Below are 17,995 nucleotides of genomic sequence, written 5' to 3'. Positions count from 1 at the left end.
ATATATATATATATATATCGCCGCCTCTCTGCCGTGGCTTCTTTGCGCGGACGGGAAGCGCATTCGCAACCCCGTCTCTCCGGCCGCTTTTTTCACTTTCACAATTTAAAATGAGCATTGCGAAGGTGGGCGTCTTGCCCCCGTCTCTCTCTCTGGCTCCTTTTTCTGTTCCCCACCGCAGTGAGAGGAGGCGAGGGAGTGTGGAGGTGAGTGGACCCAACGCTCCCCGGTTCCCGCCTTACCGCAACGTCAGCAGACTATAAACGATGGCTCCTGCGCGCTCGCACACACAACAGCTTCACAGCTGCTGCGCCGCCGCTGTTCTCGTTCCGCACATCACTCGCACTCACCACTGGTGTTTTGAGCTTTTCCACCGCTTCCCGTACGCCACTTCCGCTGACTACAAAAAAAGGCATATATGTGTATATATATATATGTACCGTCCTAATGGCGATGCACTCAAGCAAATATTCCCCGCACGCATTACGGAATAATAATAATATTATCTCCTGTTTATTTCTCTTCTCTCTGTGTTTCTTTTCTTGTTTTCGTTCACTTCCGTTCATATTGGAATGTCACACACCGAAGATACGCATTTATTTTTCATATTTGTTGTTGTTGTGGGGGATTCGTTCCTCCTTTTCCCTCGCAGTCTCCACCCCTCCATCATCACTTGCCCCCCTTTCCGCCTCACAGATGCACACACACACACACACTCTCCCTCTCTCTCACCTTCTCCACCTCAGTCCCACGGGACTATCGTGGCGCTCAATATGTTTGTGTGCGGGGGCCTCCTACGGTACCGCGGCGTTGTTGTTCGTGCCGTTCCTGTCGGTGTTCTGCAGTGCGGCGTAGAGCTCCGGCGCGGAGTGCTGCAGCCCCGCTGGCACCTCCGCGTAGCAGACGAAGAACGTCGTCACCGCGCTCTCCACTGCAGTGAAAAAGAGCAGGTGCACCAGCAGCGACACGATGAAGGCGAGCACGCCAAAGATAACGCTACTCATCACCAGCCCAACCACAACACCGATGAGTGCAGACACGCCAAGTGAGAGTACGCTTAGAGTGGAGCCGATGAGTGCGTCATTGAAGTAGGCGGCGAAGAAGCACTGCTTGCACAGCTGCCACGTGCGCTTCGCAGCCTCGATGTAGCCGCATCCATACACCGCAACGTGCACAAAGGCATATGTGTTGAAGTACTCCACCAGCCTCTCCAAGCACGAGAGGATGCAGATGGTGATACAGCGAATGAATTCATTTTGGTTCTCGCGGGCGCTTTCCATCAGCCAGCGCAGCAGGCGAATGAACGCGACAATGAGTGAGCCAAAGCATACAGAGCCAAAGCTGGTCGTCGTGGCGCGCTTGAACGATGCAGCCGTCGGATTCTTCGGCATACGTCCCTCACCGGCGAAGTACCACGTGGCCGTCACACCCGCCGTTGTCACGTGCATGATGTTGGGTACCACCTGTGCCACCCAGAAGAAAATCAGCATGAACAACGTGATCAGCAGACCATCTCCCGCACCCCCGTTATCCTGGTTGACGCGATCCACCGGGGGCAACGCCATGGCGGACCAAAAGAACATGTACACAAGGCATACCACACTCAGCAGAAAGTTAAACATAAACACAGCCTTGTACCGCATCAGCACGTCGGAGGCAGCCTTAAGCAGCTCTGCTGAGAACGGAATGCGGTCCCGTACAAAATACAACCAGAGGGCCTGCAGCACGCACATGAAAAGAAGAAGAACCCCCGCAAAAACGACGCCAGAAATGAAAGCTAGCACAGCAGCGACCAAAGCTAGCACCACTGTGAGGACGTTCGCAATGAAAATAAGTTGCCGTGGGAAGTAGGCCAACAGCAGAAGGGATCCACACGCCCCAGCGACGGAGATAACGAATATGGTAAGCAGCACCGTAATAGTTGTCATGCTTATCTCATTGGTGGACTTCGGGGTGGATCCGCTATCCGAGTTGGGAAGCGACACCGGCGTGTATGTTGCCATATTCACGCTGCCCCATACCACTGTCATGATAATGGCGGCGATGAAGAGCACCGCGGCCCAGACGTCCTGGCACCCCTGCACCACAAAGCGGCTCAGTCGTGGGTTACCAGGCGCATCCTCGGGGTACAGCGGTACACCATTCACTGCATCGCTTGGCCAGCTACCACCGCCGTGATTGTAAATTTCCGCCTGAGGTATACTCTCAATATCGTAGGCCTTGTACTTGGATGACTTTAGCCCTTGATCCATATTCATGGCCGCTGGGCTTTCTGTTGTTGTCACCGTGTTTTGCTTCCTTCTTTCACCTGGCTTACCGCGGAGATCAACTGATGTCTGATAGTGCTTTGTGAGTGTGTGCACGGATGGATCTGTGGGAGAAAAAAAAACAGTTCCCAAAGATCTAAGGACACTATATAACACAAAGGCAGAGGATGGGAAAGATAGAAGGGGGGGGGGGGNGGGGGGGGGGGGTAATGCAGGTGTATATATGCTCATCGGCTTATCACCGCCCAGTTGTGGGGCTAGCCCACCCAGATACGTTCCGTGTCTTGTTCAGTTTCCCACATCTTCACACCACGACAGCTCCTCCGCCCCACAGGTCGCGTCGCACTGCGCAGGCGCCTCAGCCGCCGTTGTTGTCTCCTCGCGTCCCCGCTTTCGCCCTGATGCGGCTGGCGAAACTTGCGCCACCCACCGCTTGGCCTCCGTACCACATGTCGTTGCTTTCTTCGGTGCCACCACCGCCACCGGACACGCGGTATAGACAAAACCGGCAGCCCGACGCCGCCGCTGTACGGACGCGCAGAACGCTTTCGCCTCGCCATAGTAGTTGACCTGCGGGTGCCCCAGCATGAAACCAGCGAGACTAAAGATGTCCTTCAAGGAGCGGGTCGCAAGTAACGCGGCAGAAACTGTTGCGCGTGCGTTTCCTTCTTGTTCCACTTTTTCCTCTTCCTTTGATTCAGTTATGGAAAAAGACACCACAACGCGACTGTGTTGCAGAGTCTCTACCAATCCACCGTAGGCGCAGCAAAGCGGCAGTTGCAACGGCGAAAGCACATGCCTGGCCAATTGCCGGAACTGCTGCTGCAGTCGTGCGAGCCCGCGTGGTGTAGCCGTCAGTGGCAGCCAGGTATTGTAGTAGACAACAGCACATGTCCGTCCTTTCGCCACATGCTTTGCCCGGAGTGGGCTGAACACAACGGGGTCCACAAGGTTGCGACCGCCCTCACCAAAACAGCACGTCATATCGAGGAAGAGACTCTGATGAGGCAGGAGGAAGCGCGTTAGCATTGGTGCCTGCTGCTGATGGTCCCCCCACAGCAAGGCAACCTCACGCAAGGAGAGCGACAACGCGTCTGCCTGCCGCAGCGGTGAACGGTGCCGGTCAAGTTGCCAGTTGGCGAGCGTGGATAAGGCAGCGGCGTCACGTGGCTCAATGGCCGCCACAACCCAAATGTCCATTGCGATCCCCAACTCGCGCTGCAACCAAGTTCGAAGCCGAGCTCGATCAGCACACGCCTGGCGCAGCTTGGCCTCCGAAGCCTCCCTCACCCGGCTGGACACTGACGCGCCTGAGGACAAAGAGGATACTGCCTTTGTTGGATCAACGGGAACAAGAATGGCTGTAACGGCAGGGGCAACGGCACGGACACCAGCAAAGGCGAGCATCGCTACTTTTAACCGCTCCACCCGCGCAGCCGTGTCGGGGATGTCCTCGTACACAACCGTCTCCATGCTATCAGGGCGTGGGGCGAAGCTTTTTTTTTTGGTTTGGTTTGAAGCAAACAAGACGAGAGAGTAATCACCGACACGATTCAAGGGATAGAGTGGAAGACCAAAAAAAAAAAATACGCATGAGAATATTCGGCATATCGTCTCGGCGTTTTCCTTCTTGGCTCAGTTTGGCTTTTGGAGTTTTTTTGTCTCAAAGAGATAATTGCTCCTACGAAGTACGTACGTAGGGTGGTGTTCCCCCGCCCTGTGCTTCAGCAAAGTGTTGCAGCAATGCCTAGTCTGCCGTCCCTTCACGTAGTTTGTGAAGGCTACGTTGGCATAGACGAAGAGAGTGGTGGTGGTGGTGGTGGTGTTGGGAGACGCAGACAACGACTGAGAACACCGCCAGTGGCCATATCACCACCATCCCCAGTAGGTTTAATCACCGGTGCTGCAGGTGAGTGCGGAAAATCGTGCGCCTGCGGGCCCTGCAGCACCATGCGATCCTTGCGCAGCTCGCGGTGATGCCGCCACTGCGGCCTCTCGGCTTTGTTCGACGAGGTAGCCTCAACGTACGCGGCGCGATGCTCGTCAGCGGCCTTTTGTTTTTGCCGGTACCTTTCCGCCTCCTCCTCCTGCTGCTCCACCATCTCGGCGCGGTGCGGCGCCACAACACCCAGCATTGCAGTGTGTATCGCCGCCAGATCATCTCTGCGCCGTTCGAATCCGTTCTCTGCGCGGTACTTCTGAATTTGCTCCGCGCGCCGTGCCGCTTTGGCTTCTATATCCTGCGCCAGCAATGCTGCGACGCGGTGTGGGCCACCGCGACTCGGTGGCGCAGGACCACTGCCTGGCGCGTCGCGGCCGCACGACAGCGCGTTCTTTGTCAATACGTACTGCACGGCAGTGTGAAACTCGGCTGTAAAGCCCTCCGCTGCTGTGAAAGGACAGCTGTGACGATCATAGATTACCTGTCGCGCAGGCTTTGGAAGGAGAGTACAGACATCTGCGCGACTGTCGTCGTCGCCGTCACACATTTTGGAAGCGTGCGCGCGCCTTCTATCGAGGATGTCCTGCCAGACATTCGTTACGTTCTCACTCCCCGGGAGGCGAAGAACCTCCATTGACGAGCGAAGAGGCCCAGGCAACGCGTCCATTTTACCACCACCAGTGTCACCGCCATTGTGCGCCTCATCACTCCGCAGAATTTTATCCAAGACGAGCTGTTCTGGTGTGTGCCCGGGCTCTCTTGAAGCCGGGGATATTCGTTCGTGCCGAGACACTGAGTCATCCGCGCTGGTTCTATTTCCCGTAGGAGTAAGGGAGCCGGATGCCGACACTACAGAAGCAGCATGCTCTGGCGACTCATTGCATTGAGATTGTGACCTATCTCGTTGGCTGGATCCACTACAGGTGCGGCGAAGGCGCAGCTCCAAGTGAAGTCGTGCACGCTGAAATTGCCGAATAGCAGTTTCATAGCTATCTGGCGTCACCCCATTTATCTCTATGATTTCATCGCCCCTCTGCAGACGCGCCGCCGACTCCAACGTGATCTCGCCCACACGCAATGGGAATGTGTTGCTGCACATCATAAACCCCCACGATGCCGTCATTTCGGGGCGGGCGAGCAGCACCGAGACTATTTTCGTCTCCGCCGTCACCCGGTCCCTCTTCCGCGCGCGGCGGCTGACTGGTGGTAGGGCCAGAGTGGAGGCTTCAACCGCCGGGTCGACGAACCCGTGTGAGGGAGCTTCTTCAGGAAGAGTATCTGTCATTTCCACTCCCACTTCCTCTCCCCTCACTCTTCTTCTCTCTGTCATCCTTTCTCCCTTCCCCTGGTACGTCTTCCGTCTTTTTACCGTTTCCCACTAATGTGTCTTTAGATATGCACAACTTCCGGAAACCTACGCCCCGCCACAGGCCCTTGAGAAGGTGCCAAAAGAAGAGAGAATAAGAGCAAAAAACAAAAACAACGGTAACAGTTCAGCTACCAAATAGACAACATAGGCTAGAAGCACATGGATGCGCTCATCTCACCCTACACGTCATTCTCTTTCAGTATGTTCGGGAGCTGTACAAAGAAATGCGTCATCATTCACTTAATTCTTCGTCCACGAGGGAATTTATGTGCGGGAGCCTCCCCCCCCCCCACTTTCGTTAATGTGTGAGATACCAGAGATTTCCCTTCCATAGCCGTGTACAAGAACCATTTCACTGCAGCAAACGCTCCGCACGCGTTAGGCATAATAAGTTACGCAGAATATCCCAATCTTTTATCACCGTGGCCGCGCTACAGCAGAAGCTCCACTCTGTTGATTGAGAAAAACCACAAGCGCCTTAACATCTGCGCCAAGACGACTCATAAGTGTAAGGTATATTACAACATACTGCTCCACTCTCTGCACCATGCCAAACCGCTGCCGCTTCATTGCCGCTACTACATCATACACCGTCGTATCATTCAGAGTCCCACGCTCCAGGTGCGTCAAGACGCCGTACGCACCAATCAGTGTACCTGTTCGCCCTATACCAGCACTACAGTGAACAACGATTGGTGCAGTGGTAGGGGACTCCTTCACAATAGACAGAAGCTTCTCAAACGCTGCAGCAGACTGTGGCACCCCGTGGTCTGGCCACCCGGTATACTGCACCTGTAGAATTTTGTGCGGCGGCTCATTCGGTCTACGAAGCACCAGATACCGTTGGGTTATGTTCAGCTCCTTATCGACTTTGTATGGCTTCTTGGTGTCTATTTCGAGCACCAACCCTGCAGCGCCCGGCACCTCAATAGGCGGCTCCCCTTCTTCCGGCCAGTAGCGGTCAGCCTTGATGATGCCACCCTCCTGCAGCTTCGTCACCATCATGACAAGCACGATCTTATTGTCGTACAACATGGACAAGAAATCCGAGATACCCTGCGCAACCGGCGCCTGGCAGGCCACGAAGGTGTGCGGGAGGCCGAGGTTTATGAGATTGCCGTTGATGTAGGGCGGCGGCGAGCCGTGCGCGTCGACGGCAGAGGGTGGGTAAATGGTGGCCTCGTTCGCCAATATGTCCAGATAGCGGTTCTTGTGCCTGTTCTTTAACGAGGTGGTGAAGTTGATGCTGCGTGGGTTCTCCTGCCGTTGCAGTTGCGCGAACTCGCGTCGCATGTGTTGATACTGCGCCTCTAACGGAAGCTTGACGATCGGCAGAACATCACCGCCGGACATTCCTCAGACGTGCGCGTCCCTCGCCTGTGCGCCACACGAAAGCGTTGACACAAAAAAAAAAAAGAACTATGCGTTGGCCAGAAAGGGCATCAAAAACCAAAAAAGAAAAAAAACGGAAGGGAAAAGGCAAAGAAAAAGGGAATGTAGCAGAAACATACAATCTATACTCCCCCACCATTCCCACAACACATACACCCACACCCATGGTGTAGCAGCAACCGGACGTGCGGCTCTCCCATTCCCCTCATCCTCCATCCATTAACTAAGTTAGTGTCTGACTGCGCCACACCGCGTCATTTATGCAAATCATTACCGACCGCCTGTCAGTCTGCAACAGCAGGCTCGTCCATCGGCGTATCAACGGCGATTCCCAGTCGCAGCTTCAGCCCCACAACGTCCTCGTGGTCGACCAGCAGCTGCATTCGTGTCCGTGCTCGAAGGGCGACGGAATAGAACACCCCACCGACAGCAGCAGGACTGACAATCTCCAGCAACACCGTGCCAATATCCATCGACTCCAGACGCGCCCGCAAAGCTTCATCCTCAATGTCGGTGAAGAGGACATCCTTCAATTTACCGCCCTTAAGGAGCTGCTCGACAAAACTCACCGGAACTCGTAGCAACCGTGGCGAATGTTGCATCAACTTGGCAAATAGCACAGCCGATTCACTTGCAATACGCCACCCACCGTCAAGGTTTTCATGGGCAAACACGCGAAGACCTGCAGACACCACGAGAAGTGAATCCGACTTCTGCTGCAGAACCTCTCGCGCCGTGCGAGACACAATGGAGCACGTTGAACTGACTGAAAGGTTCAATTCGCGCTGACCATTGGGGGTGCGCACGACTAGCTGCTGCGTCGGGAAACCTTTTATCTTATAGAAGCCCTCCACTGCATCCGTGATAGGCGCCGGTGCCGCAAGGAAAATGGGCGGAACCTTCTTGGTGGGAGTGATGCTTTCTGTTACTTCGGCTTCATCTCCCCCTTCAGTCCGCCTCCGCTTCTCCACCTCTGTGCCCCTCCTGTCGCTTGTGGTGCTAGCGGCATTGTTGTTGTCGCCATCAATCACTGCTAGTGTGCTCTCCTCACGTTTCTGCAGGCGGAACTCCGAAACCTTGTCCAGCACCGCAATAAAGAAGGCACCACCGTTGCAGTGCGACGGGAACAGCCGCATGCACAAGCGAAGGTCCAACGCATTCACTGCTTCCGACGTGTATGCTCCTGGCGTGTTCGGTGGGAAGAGGGCCTCGTGCGCCTCGCCACACGGCGCCTGCATGACATCCCCCTTGTGGTTCGTCACTTCCCACCGCTGGAGCCCGGGCGCGCACCTCAGCGCCGGTAGTAGGGCACGTGCATCGACAAGCTTCATTGCACCGCGGGTGCGGTGCACAATCTGCGCCACCACCGCCTCGTTTTCAATGGGGTTCATGGAGCACGTGCTGTACACCAGGCGGCCGCCCACCCGCAGCAGGTGACAGGCACGCATCGCGATTTGTATCTGTGTCTTCTGCAGGTTGATGGCCTCCCTCGGCGACCAGATCTTAAAGATATGTGGCGCCTTGCGGATGGTGCCGTCGCCGGAGCAAACAACGTCACAGAGAATCTTGTCGAAGCGCAGCTCTCCACCATCGCTTCCCGGCAGCAGCGGCGACGATGCTGGTGCTGATGATGATGATGATAGATTCACGACGGGAAAAAATCGTGCGTCGTGGTTTGTAAAGAGCGCGAAGGGGAAAAGAAGCCGAAGCCGCTTCACCTGGTGCACCAGCATGTTGGCCCGCTTTGTGTCAAGGTCATTGGCGATTACAAGTCCCTCGCTCTCATAGTCAAACGGGAACGGCGAGGCGTCGGAGTTGGCCGGCACAGCCTTGTGCCGCCCCAATGCGACAAGCATCTGCGCCGTCTTGGAGCCCGGCGAGGCGCACATGTCCAGGCACTTGTCCGTCGGCTGAATGTCCAGCAGGAACGGCGGCAGCATCGACACTTCCTCCTGTCGCGAGACGGTCCCCAATGCCGTCTGCTGTATGAGAAAACGCCGCAGCGCCTGCATCTCCGGCCGCTTGCGGAACTCCGTCTTGCCAGCGAGAATCCTCCACGCCATGCCGGTGATTGGGTACCACGGGATCGGCTCCACGAGTGTGCGGTCCAGCGCCTCAAAGTAGCGACGAACATCCCCCGCGAGTGGGTCCGTGTCGTTTATCCAAATTGTTGTTGGAAGCTGTTGGCGAAAGAGCGCCATTTCGGTGTCCCATTCTTCATGTGTGCGAAGTTGTTGGAGGTCACGGTAGTAGCGGTCCAGCGAAGGACAGGGAAGCTGCCGCATCGCATCCTGATGCTGCACGCCAACCCAGTTACCCTTCTCATCGTATGTTGTGCCAGACTTGAGCTCACGACGATTCTTCCCAAATGACTTGAGCTTCTTCTTTTTGGAAAGTTGCTCCTGTTGGTTTTGGCTCATCCCAACACAACAAAGAGTGGTGAAGACGTGACGGAGCTAGCACTCTGGACTATATCCCCCCCCCCCNAATACAAGACAAAATAAAAGGCAGGATTCAATACCACAAGGAAAGGAAGCAATGCAAAGAACATACAGGAACTGCATCAGCACCACTACTACCAGCACCAGTCACAAAACCACCAATGATACCGTATGCATGGAGTGAAACTATCCATAACGATATCCCTCCCAAATTGCATCTCGTCCTACCAGGTGCTCTCTATCAACGTGTGTGAAGGAATATATACATATCACCAGGCTACATCATCGTGGTAGAGACTCTCAGCTCCTTTTTCACTCCTGACGGAATGCATCCATCCTTTTTTCCCCCCTATGACCGCAATTTACTTCTGCTCTTCAGTGGCATCGAGTGGACGCTCGGGTGGACCAGAACGAAAGACGAGAAAGTGCATCTCATTTATTTTGAAGTTTATAAGAGTTTCAGCGTCATTCGTTACATTCGCACCAAAGTGTGATCCTACAATAACATGCCAGGTCCCCTTCTTCTCCTCGTCCAGCTTCTTTTTAAGTTTCGTTGCAGCATCCTTGTAGCTATATTCCGGCGGCATCTGGTCCAAGATCTGCTGCGCCATCTCCAGCACAGCGTCGGCGAAGGCCTGCGTGCCGTCGTGCCGCTCAATCTTGGTCAGCCGCTTCGGCCGTTCCACCACCACAACGTCCCGCGCATCCTGTTGGACGTCCTGGTAGTCATCATCCTCCATCGTTTACGCCTCGCAGATAATCACAAAGTTTTAAAAGAATTAACGCCCACCTCCCAGAATAACAGTAAGATATTCTGCCAGACAAGACCCGGCTCCTCCTCGACTACCTAGCTGAAAGGGTGACACGAGAGCAGAACCACGGAAGAATCAGGCAAAAAAACAACAACACAAAAAAACTATTTTTCAACATTCAAAAACAATACAGAAAACAAAAAAAGTTATGGGGAAGAGAAGAGTGGATGGTGGTCTCCGCTGTGCATGAATCGCCCCGGGCACCAGGCAGCCGGATGGGGCGGGATTAATACAGCGTCGCCGCAGTGTGGGCTCGGGGTCATTGCAGATCTTGGTTTTGCAGTCAATCGAATTCTCGTCACGTACACATTCAGGCAACGGAAAAATAGAATTGCTTTTGTAATCATACCGATGAACGGCTGCAGGGGGAGAGGGAGAGGGAGAGAGAGGAAGCAGCATGGTATAGATCAGGTATTCAATTATTGAAATGTGTTGTCAGGCATACGTGGTGCTCAGAGTCAGCGATCCATTTGTGTTTCATCATGTGCTGCTGCTGCTGCTGCAACTGAGGGCATGCATCTCCGAGAGTCCCTCAGCGTGAATTGCCGCTGGCCACAGACCGCGGGCGCGGCGGCACACACCGCGGGGAGATGAACGCAATGGTGCCGCACGTGCAGTGAGAGGAGTGTAGGGCGGGGAGTGCTGTTAGAGTGGAGTGATTTGTGTTGTCGTTTAATTCATCCGTCACTTCGTGTCAGAGACGTAGACGTTTCGCATTATAGAGGGAAATGAAGCGCTGCATTCACTGCTGCTGCTGCTGTATTCCTGCCTGGGAATCTGGCGCGTTCTGTATTTAAAGGGCGTTTGAAACCACGCACAGCAATGGGGTGTGCTCCTTTTAAAATCACTACAGGCAAGCCGTGTGGCTATCAGAGAAGAAATGGTGAAGGAAGAAGTCTCGGCTTCATGTGATGCAGTCAAGAATACCAGGAATGCGAAAAGAATACACAAAACTGCATGAGGGCCAACAACGAAGGCCAAACTCGTAGTGTGCAGGGACTCCATTCCATGTGTTAGTTCTCCTGCTCACTTTCAGTGCGCGCCAGCTTTTCCACAGGCGCCTCTTCACTCTTCTTCTCCTCCCGCTCTCGCTTCTCGCCGGAGCTGCAGCCCGTGCACCCACACACGGTGCACCCCTTTAAGTGCTTTATACGACGTCTCTCTGCTGGCACACGGCAGATACAAGTGCCCCCACGCTCATCATCGTCGTGACTGCGCCGCTCAGTCTTGTGACGGTTGGCGTGCTTGCTAACAAGTCGCGCCGCCGCACTCGCCGTGCCGGGGACACAGCAGGCCGTGCAGCACAGCCGTTCGTACCCGGGAAGCTTCCACCGCCGCACAAGTCCGGCATCAATAAAGTTCATCTCACAGCAGTAGCTCAGGACCTCGCTTGATATCGTCTTCTCACGATAGCATGCGTTGAACACATAGCGGGTGCGCTCGTGGTTGATGCGGGCGACACGCCAGAGCGGTGGTACAGGCTTTGCCGTCTGTTCCGAGTTACCTTCGTTCTCACAGTCCTCATGGCCACTCGCCTTTCCCTCCTTGCCAGCAGCAACCGAGGTGGCGCTTCTGCTCTTATTCGCGCTCCGCCCCGCTGCGGGGAGTTGAGCCTGCGACGGATCATCAGCGAGCGCAAGACGCATCTCTGCTTCGTACTCGTCGAGCTTGTCGTTGATTGCCTCAAAGCCCGGTGGTGGACGCCTCATGCCTGGCCGAATTTTGGGCATTGCGCAGCGCAAGCAAACAAATACAGCTTACAGCCCTCCCCCCTTCTTCTACGACAACACCCCTACAAACTGATAAAAAACAAATGCCACAGTGAAGAGAAGAGAAACAAAGTTTAATAGCCGGTACCAAAACCCACTTTTCCTTGGGCGTTGAGCAGCTGGTGTGCTTACCGGACCCATCCTTGTAGGCGGTCGATGCGCACTGGCCCCCAAGGGAGTGCGTCGAATAAAACCCGACGAAAGCAAATGATATTACTATCTTTTTTTCAAATGCACCTTGAAAACAATCACGGAAACACATATAATTACACACACACTCACTCTCTCTCCCTCATTTGTGAACGAGATCTACAGCACTATCAGCGACGTCCACAAGGAGTTATTTAGCAAGGCATTGAGCAAAAAAAAAAAGCACACATCAGAAGCCCTAGAAGCAGACAGAGAAATTAGTTTTACCCGCCTGCCCTCTAAGACAACTAACAGGGGGAGAGAACTGTGGTCACAAATAACCCAATAAACATGAAGCACACGAAAGAGTAAAGGGGGGTCGCAAATGGCACATATAGAGCCATGTTTCACTTTATATTTATCCACACCAGGGTGGACGCATCGATCAAAAAACCGACGCTACGCAATTAGAAGATCCGCCTCCATATAGGCATGTCAGCGGCACTCTCTGTCGGCTAGAAACTCAGAGAGCAACTATGGCTGCTGTGGTGAGGAACAGAAGCAAAAATGGAACCACAAAATCAGTAATAATGCTTTCATCGTTGATACCCTCCATTTCAACATTAAGAGCATGCAACTCAACACCCTGAAAAGCCTCCCTACGACGTTCCAGAAAGTCTCTTCTCCGCATGGTATCAGCAACGTCATCCTTGTGTGGAGATTTGGCTTGGTCTTTGGTAGTGAGGTCTCCGTAGGGTTTCACAGGGTCAATGGCATCAGTGCCGGCAGCAGCCTCACTGCCTTCGTTCGGTTGCGGAGCGCCACTGTCAATAGGTTCGTCCGGCTTCTGTGCGTCCGAACTGTTAATACCGCTCTTTCCCTCTGTTGACTCGTCATCAGTACTGCTCTCCTCCATTGCCGTCACAGCACCAGATGAATCACTGTTACTTCCCACCGTTTCATTGTTACCGGCATCACTGCTTTTCTTCGGCTCTTCAGAAACGGTATCAACGGCGGCACTCGACTCGGCATCCACAGCAGCCTCATCGATTCCTTCTTGACCTCCATCACCACGAATACCAACACTATCCTTCGGCTTTGTCTCGTCCAAATCAACGCGTTCCTCTTCTGTTGCTGCGGGTGGAATTGTAATGAGACTACTGCCGTTTGGAGCAATGGTGCACACTTCTGCATACTTTGGACAGACAATATAGCCGCCCGTGAATGTCCCTGTTGCTTGAAGCATGCTTCCTTCCTTGCAGACATGCAGCTGCGTGTTGCCAGCGTACCGCACCTTGACAATCCCGTTGTCGCACACCACCTCCGCGCACACATCGCCAACAGTCTTCACACCCTCTCGCAGAGAGACACCTTTTAGACACCAAGAAGAAGGGCCGGTGCGACTCCCGCGCACAGTGCTCTTTGTTTTGCCGCTACACAGGGAAACTTCATTTGGCACAATAATGGGGCAGTAGTCCATAAAGCCGCCACGACCACCAGCAAGGCGACGGTCCGCAAAGTATTGGTACTCCCACGCAACGTCTTGCGAGAACCTATACAATCCACACGTTCCCAGCGCCATACGGTCTGAAGTACAAACAAACTTTGGAGAACCTGCTGTGCAGAACATATCAGGATACTTCGTGTGACCGTCCTTGACGCACTTCTCCTCCAGGAATTCACAGCCGGCGTCCCTACCCCAACTCATCGGCTCCTCCATCCCCCAATTAGCGCGATAGTGACCCGTGTCTTCAAAAACAGCCATCGTCAGTGCGGTGTAATAGCCAGTGCTTACAATTGGGCTCATCAACTCGTCCCTTGCGTTACGCCGCTTCCAGTGCGACAGCTCCGTCCCATCACCACCGTTATCCTCCAGCTCCATACCAATGGCTCTTGTGCAGTTATAGTGTACTTTCGCCCACTCAGATACTTTTCTAGAGGACACCACGGACACCTTGCGCTTGCCTCGCACCAAGGGCAGCACAGTAACCATGTTGCGCCCCTTCAAAAAATCGATTTCAAAACCGAGTGCATGTGCCATCTCGTGTGCAGCGACGCGCGCCAGCACAGGGCCATCGTCAATTTTCTCTGGAGCAAAATACATGGCTCCAAGCGCCGGACGGCCTCCAGGGAGATGTGCACATACAGATGTCCACGCTACAGTGGTGCCACCGAGCGACGGGCCTGCAGCTGCGTACAACACCGTGTCGTACCCCTCAACACCAGGACTGTGGTGAGTTGAGGGAACAGTAAAGTGGAAACAAGGATTTTCAGCAGATAAAGCAGGAACTTTTAATAATTCAACCACAGGCAGCACAAGAAGGCGATCCGTGTGCAACTTCACGGCCACCGGGATAGTGCGGTCAAGCACCCTTTTCTTCTCCGGAGTCAGGACATGTACTCCGTAGCACACAGCATTACCGCCAATGAAGCTTGGACGATGCTGCCCTAAGGCAGTACAATACCTACGTTCATCCTCCAGGTCCAATGTCGACACGAGGATGCGAAGCGGTGCCCAGGCACCAGACGGAGACGCGGTGTACGCATGCCGAGCACCCTGACCCCTCCGCGGTACCTCACGCACCACTGTGACGCCCCGGTGAAGATGCCTCTTCTTCATCTTGTTTGACCCACACCGGTGCTCCCAGTGGCCGAGGCACCCGCAGGCGCAGCAGAGAAGCAGCAGCAGCAGCAGCAGTGGTGTGCATCGCGCGTGGAGCATTGAGGCGTATGTGTGCAGTGCGGCTTCTTGATCTTGCACAAACCAACCCAGAGTGTAACTGGCGTATTGCTACAGTGTAGAGGAAGAGGAAGACACATATAACAGGAACTGCAGCACCGCAGTATTATCCGAAGAGCACCAGTAGAGGACATTGCTTCCGTCAACCCCCACCCAGCGCACCGTTGCATGAGGGGGGCACAACGCAGAGTCAGCGAGTAAAGAAGAGGGACTGAGACACTGAGGTTAATGTGTGTTTGTATATATATATATATATATATGGGTGTGTGTATGTGGGAAGTCTCCGCTGTGCATGAATCGCCCCGGGCACCAGGCAGCCGGATGGGGCGGGATTAATACAGCGTCGCCGCAGTGTGGGCTCGGGGTCATTGCAGATCTTGGTTTTGCAGTCAATCGAATTCTCGTCACGTACACATTCAGGCAACGGAAAAATAGAATTGCTTTTGTAATCATACCGATGAACGGCTACAGGGGGAGAGGGAGAGGGAAATGCAGCAGGGCCACCGGCGCAGCAGCGACGCACACGGCGTGTATGGCCGAGCAGCCTTGCTGCACGGATGGGAGTCGAGAAGTGTGGCTCACCTGCGGTTTACGCCGCACAGAGGCACGGCATCTTGTCATCAATCTGTCTAGCAGCAGCAGCAGAAGAAAAATAGGCACAGAACACTGGCAAAAAAACATAGTGGACGCAGCACAAGTACGGGTCCCTTCCCCACTGCAGCATATCGAATACAACTATGAGTCCGTTACTAAAAATGAAATCAATGAATTCATCTTTTTTTTGGACACCCTCCGGGCCCCATCACACACACTTAGCGGCGGGTGTGTCTAAATCACCAACCGGAAACCCCCAAAACGTGTTGCTCAGCAAAGCCCCACAACTTTAATCATTAATGTGTTTGGAAATTAGGAGACGCTGCGCGCATTGCCGGTCTCGTAGCAAGATACTGGCCCAAATAGGGCTGTGTTTATAAAAATGACCTAATGTGAGGGAAAAGAAAATAACAGCGGTATGCAGTGCGACGGGAGCATCCACACAGCGACAAGTGGGCTCTGCTTATGTGTGCAGTTACCCACAACACGGCGACCGTAGTGAATGCTGAAAGAAATCCGTGAGCAGGATGCGGCACCGCACGCCGCCGCAAGGAACTTAGGGGACCATTACCGCTGAAGTGATACCAAACAGAAGCAGAAGTGGCAGCACGAGAACAGTGGAAGTACTGCTGTCCGAGGTGCCCCTCCTCCCACCAGGGATTTCTCCCACAACAAAGTCCTCAAAGGACACATTCTGGCCAACTGACATATCGATTAGCGGCGAGGCATGACCACCACTCTTTTCTTCCTCTTCGGTATGTCCAGTGCCACCCCCATCTACACTGCCATCGATGTTCTGCTTCGCATGCACATTGCCGGCACCGGCACTGGCACTGGTCGACTCTGGTGGATGGCCGGTGGAATCTCCATCACTCGATAATGCCTGTTCACTACCATCAGCGTCGGTCAGTCCCATTGCGTTCACAGTGGCAATGAGACCTTGGTTTTGTGTCGCAGCAACATCCACATCACTGCCATCGGCAACATTGGCTTTTTCGCTGTCAGTGGCACCGTCTCCCGCCTTCGAACTGCCGGTGCCTTCATCTTTTCTTGCCTTTCGGCGACTACTTTTGGTAATACGACTGCTGCCGTCAGGGGCGATGGTGCACACCTCATCGTACTCTGGGCACACGATAAAACCTTCTGTGAACGTCTTCGTTGGCTTGAGCTTGTTGCCCTCAGCGCACGGGTGCCAGTCATCGTCACCAGCGTACCGCACCTCCACAGTCCTGTTGTTGTGGCACCGCACCTGTGCACACACGTCGCCGGCGGGCTTCTTGTCCATCACCAAAGATTCCCCTCTCAGACACATTGAATCCACGCCGAAGCGGCTGGACGGCACCGTATTCTGATCACCAGTAGCACACCAGTATGCCTCCCCAGGCCGCAGAATTATTGGACAGTAGTCCATCAGCCAATCGTCTGGGCCACTCTTCAATTCATCGTTAAAGTACCTATACTGCGCCTCCACGGGGGCCGGATACTTTGTCACGTTACAAACTCCCAAGGAGAGACGGTCAGGCGTACAGAGCAGTAGTTTAGGATTCTCGTCGGTGCAGAACATATCAGGATACTTCGTGTGACCGTCCTTGACGCACTTCTCCTCCAGGAACTCACAGCCGGCGTCCCTACCCCAACTCATCGGCTCCTCCATCCCCCAATTAGCGCGATAGTGACCCGTGTCTTCAAAAACAGCCATCGTCAGTGCGGTGTAATAGCCAGTGCTTACAATTGGGCTCATCAACTCGTCCCTTGCGTTACGCCGCTCAAAGTGCATCACTGCTGTCCCCGTTTCACCCTCATCTTCCAGTTCAATGCCAATGGCTCTTGTGCAGTTGTAGTGCTCCTTTGCTTTTTCAACTGCCAAAGGAGACGTCAGTACCGTGACAGTTGCTTTCCCTCGCAGCTTGGACACAACGGTCAACATTGTGCGTCCATTAAACATGGTGTCGTGGAAACCGAGTGCGTGCGCTATCTCATGTGCGGCGATTCGCACAAAAGGCTGCTTCGCTGGAATGTGTTCAGGGGCAAACTTCATGACGGCCATTGCTGGGCGGCCATCGGGCCAACTCGCGCATGTCATTGCCCAGGCAGCGACAGTGTCGTTTGAAGACGGGCCTGTAGCTGCGTACAAAACCATGTCGTACCCGTCAATACCAGGCCTGCTGTGCGTCACCGGGACATAAAATTGGTGGCACGGCTCACCCTGTTTAAACCTTGGAACCCGAAGCCTAGAAGAACGCGGCTTCACAAGAAGGCGATCCGTGTGCAACTTCACGGCCGCTGGGATAGTGCGGTCAAGCACCCTTTTCTTCTCCGGGGTCAGGACATGCTTCTTCTCACAGAGAATCGTATCACCCTCATAATCGGGGCGCTTATCGCCCTCCCGAGTACAATGTTTCCACTTATTCTCCAGGTCCAATGTCGACACGAGGATGCGAAGCGGTGCCCAGGCACCAGACTGAGACGCGGTGTACGCATGCCGAGCACCCTGACCCCTCCGCGGTACCTCACGCACCACTGTGACGCCCCGGTGAAGA

At 54.3% G+C, this 17,995-nt stretch overlaps 10 protein-coding genes across 10 annotated transcripts; all 10 read right to left on the bottom strand.

Annotated features, from left to right (window-relative positions):
* Positions 1–794: 794 nt before the first annotated feature.
* Positions 795–2,252, bottom strand: DQ04_03201090 (hypothetical protein; the record flags this gene model as incomplete). The annotated part of the gene is made up of 1 exon (XM_009312628.1): positions 795–2,252. The coding sequence occupies one exon, from the start codon at positions 2,250–2,252 to the stop codon at positions 795–797; it is 1,458 nt and encodes a 485-aa protein (XP_009310903.1).
* Positions 2,253–2,555: 303 nt separating this feature from the next.
* DQ04_03201080 (hypothetical protein) lies at positions 2,556–3,740 on the bottom strand (the record flags this gene model as incomplete). Its single annotated transcript, XM_009312627.1, has 1 exon — positions 2,556–3,740. The coding sequence occupies one exon, from the start codon at positions 3,738–3,740 to the stop codon at positions 2,556–2,558; it is 1,185 nt and encodes a 394-aa protein (XP_009310902.1).
* A 308-nt stretch (positions 3,741–4,048) lies between these two features.
* Positions 4,049–5,494, bottom strand: DQ04_03201070 (putative formin; the record flags this gene model as incomplete). Its single annotated transcript, XM_009312626.1, has 1 exon — positions 4,049–5,494. The coding sequence occupies one exon, from the start codon at positions 5,492–5,494 to the stop codon at positions 4,049–4,051; it is 1,446 nt and encodes a 481-aa protein (XP_009310901.1).
* A 501-nt stretch (positions 5,495–5,995) lies between these two features.
* On the bottom strand, positions 5,996–6,931 carry DQ04_03201060 (putative tyrosine specific protein phosphatase; the record flags this gene model as incomplete). Its single annotated transcript, XM_009312625.1, has 1 exon — positions 5,996–6,931. One exon carries the CDS (start codon positions 6,929–6,931, stop codon positions 5,996–5,998), a length of 936 nt encoding a protein of 311 aa, XP_009310900.1.
* Positions 6,932–7,254: 323 nt separating this feature from the next.
* On the bottom strand, positions 7,255–9,390 carry DQ04_03201050 (tRNA (cytosine34-C5)-methyltransferase; the record flags this gene model as incomplete). The annotated part of the gene is made up of 1 exon (XM_009312624.1): positions 7,255–9,390. One exon carries the CDS (start codon positions 9,388–9,390, stop codon positions 7,255–7,257), a length of 2,136 nt encoding a protein of 711 aa, XP_009310899.1.
* Positions 9,391–9,773: 383 nt separating this feature from the next.
* On the bottom strand, positions 9,774–10,151 carry DQ04_03201040 (putative dynein light chain; the record flags this gene model as incomplete). Its single annotated transcript, XM_009312623.1, has 1 exon — positions 9,774–10,151. The coding sequence occupies one exon, from the start codon at positions 10,149–10,151 to the stop codon at positions 9,774–9,776; it is 378 nt and encodes a 125-aa protein (XP_009310898.1).
* A 756-nt stretch (positions 10,152–10,907) lies between these two features.
* Positions 10,908–11,228, bottom strand: DQ04_03201030 (hypothetical protein; the record flags this gene model as incomplete). The annotated part of the gene is made up of 1 exon (XM_009312622.1): positions 10,908–11,228. One exon carries the CDS (start codon positions 11,226–11,228, stop codon positions 10,908–10,910), a length of 321 nt encoding a protein of 106 aa, XP_009310897.1.
* An 8-nt stretch (positions 11,229–11,236) lies between these two features.
* On the bottom strand, positions 11,237–11,932 carry DQ04_03201020 (putative G10 protein; the record flags this gene model as incomplete). Its single annotated transcript, XM_009312621.1, has 1 exon — positions 11,237–11,932. The coding sequence occupies one exon, from the start codon at positions 11,930–11,932 to the stop codon at positions 11,237–11,239; it is 696 nt and encodes a 231-aa protein (XP_009310896.1).
* A 712-nt stretch (positions 11,933–12,644) lies between these two features.
* DQ04_03201010 (surface protease GP63) lies at positions 12,645–14,741 on the bottom strand (the record flags this gene model as incomplete). Its single annotated transcript, XM_009312620.1, has 1 exon — positions 12,645–14,741. One exon carries the CDS (start codon positions 14,739–14,741, stop codon positions 12,645–12,647), a length of 2,097 nt encoding a protein of 698 aa, XP_009310895.1.
* Positions 14,742–16,011: 1,270 nt separating this feature from the next.
* On the bottom strand, positions 16,012–17,595 carry DQ04_03201000 (putative surface protease GP63, putative,metallopeptidase; the record flags this gene model as incomplete). The annotated part of the gene is made up of 1 exon (XM_009312619.1): positions 16,012–17,595. One exon carries the CDS (start codon positions 17,593–17,595, stop codon positions 16,012–16,014), a length of 1,584 nt encoding a protein of 527 aa, XP_009310894.1.
* Between the last annotated feature and the right edge of the window lie 400 nt (positions 17,596–17,995).

This window comes from Trypanosoma grayi (assembly GCF_000691245.1).
Source record: "Trypanosoma grayi strain ANR4 Tgr_320_V1, whole genome shotgun sequence".
Taxonomy (NCBI): Eukaryota; Euglenozoa; class Kinetoplastea; order Trypanosomatida; family Trypanosomatidae; genus Trypanosoma; species Trypanosoma grayi.
The sequence above is the reverse complement of the archived record's forward strand: the minus strand, read 5'-3'. Positions and strand labels throughout refer to the sequence as shown.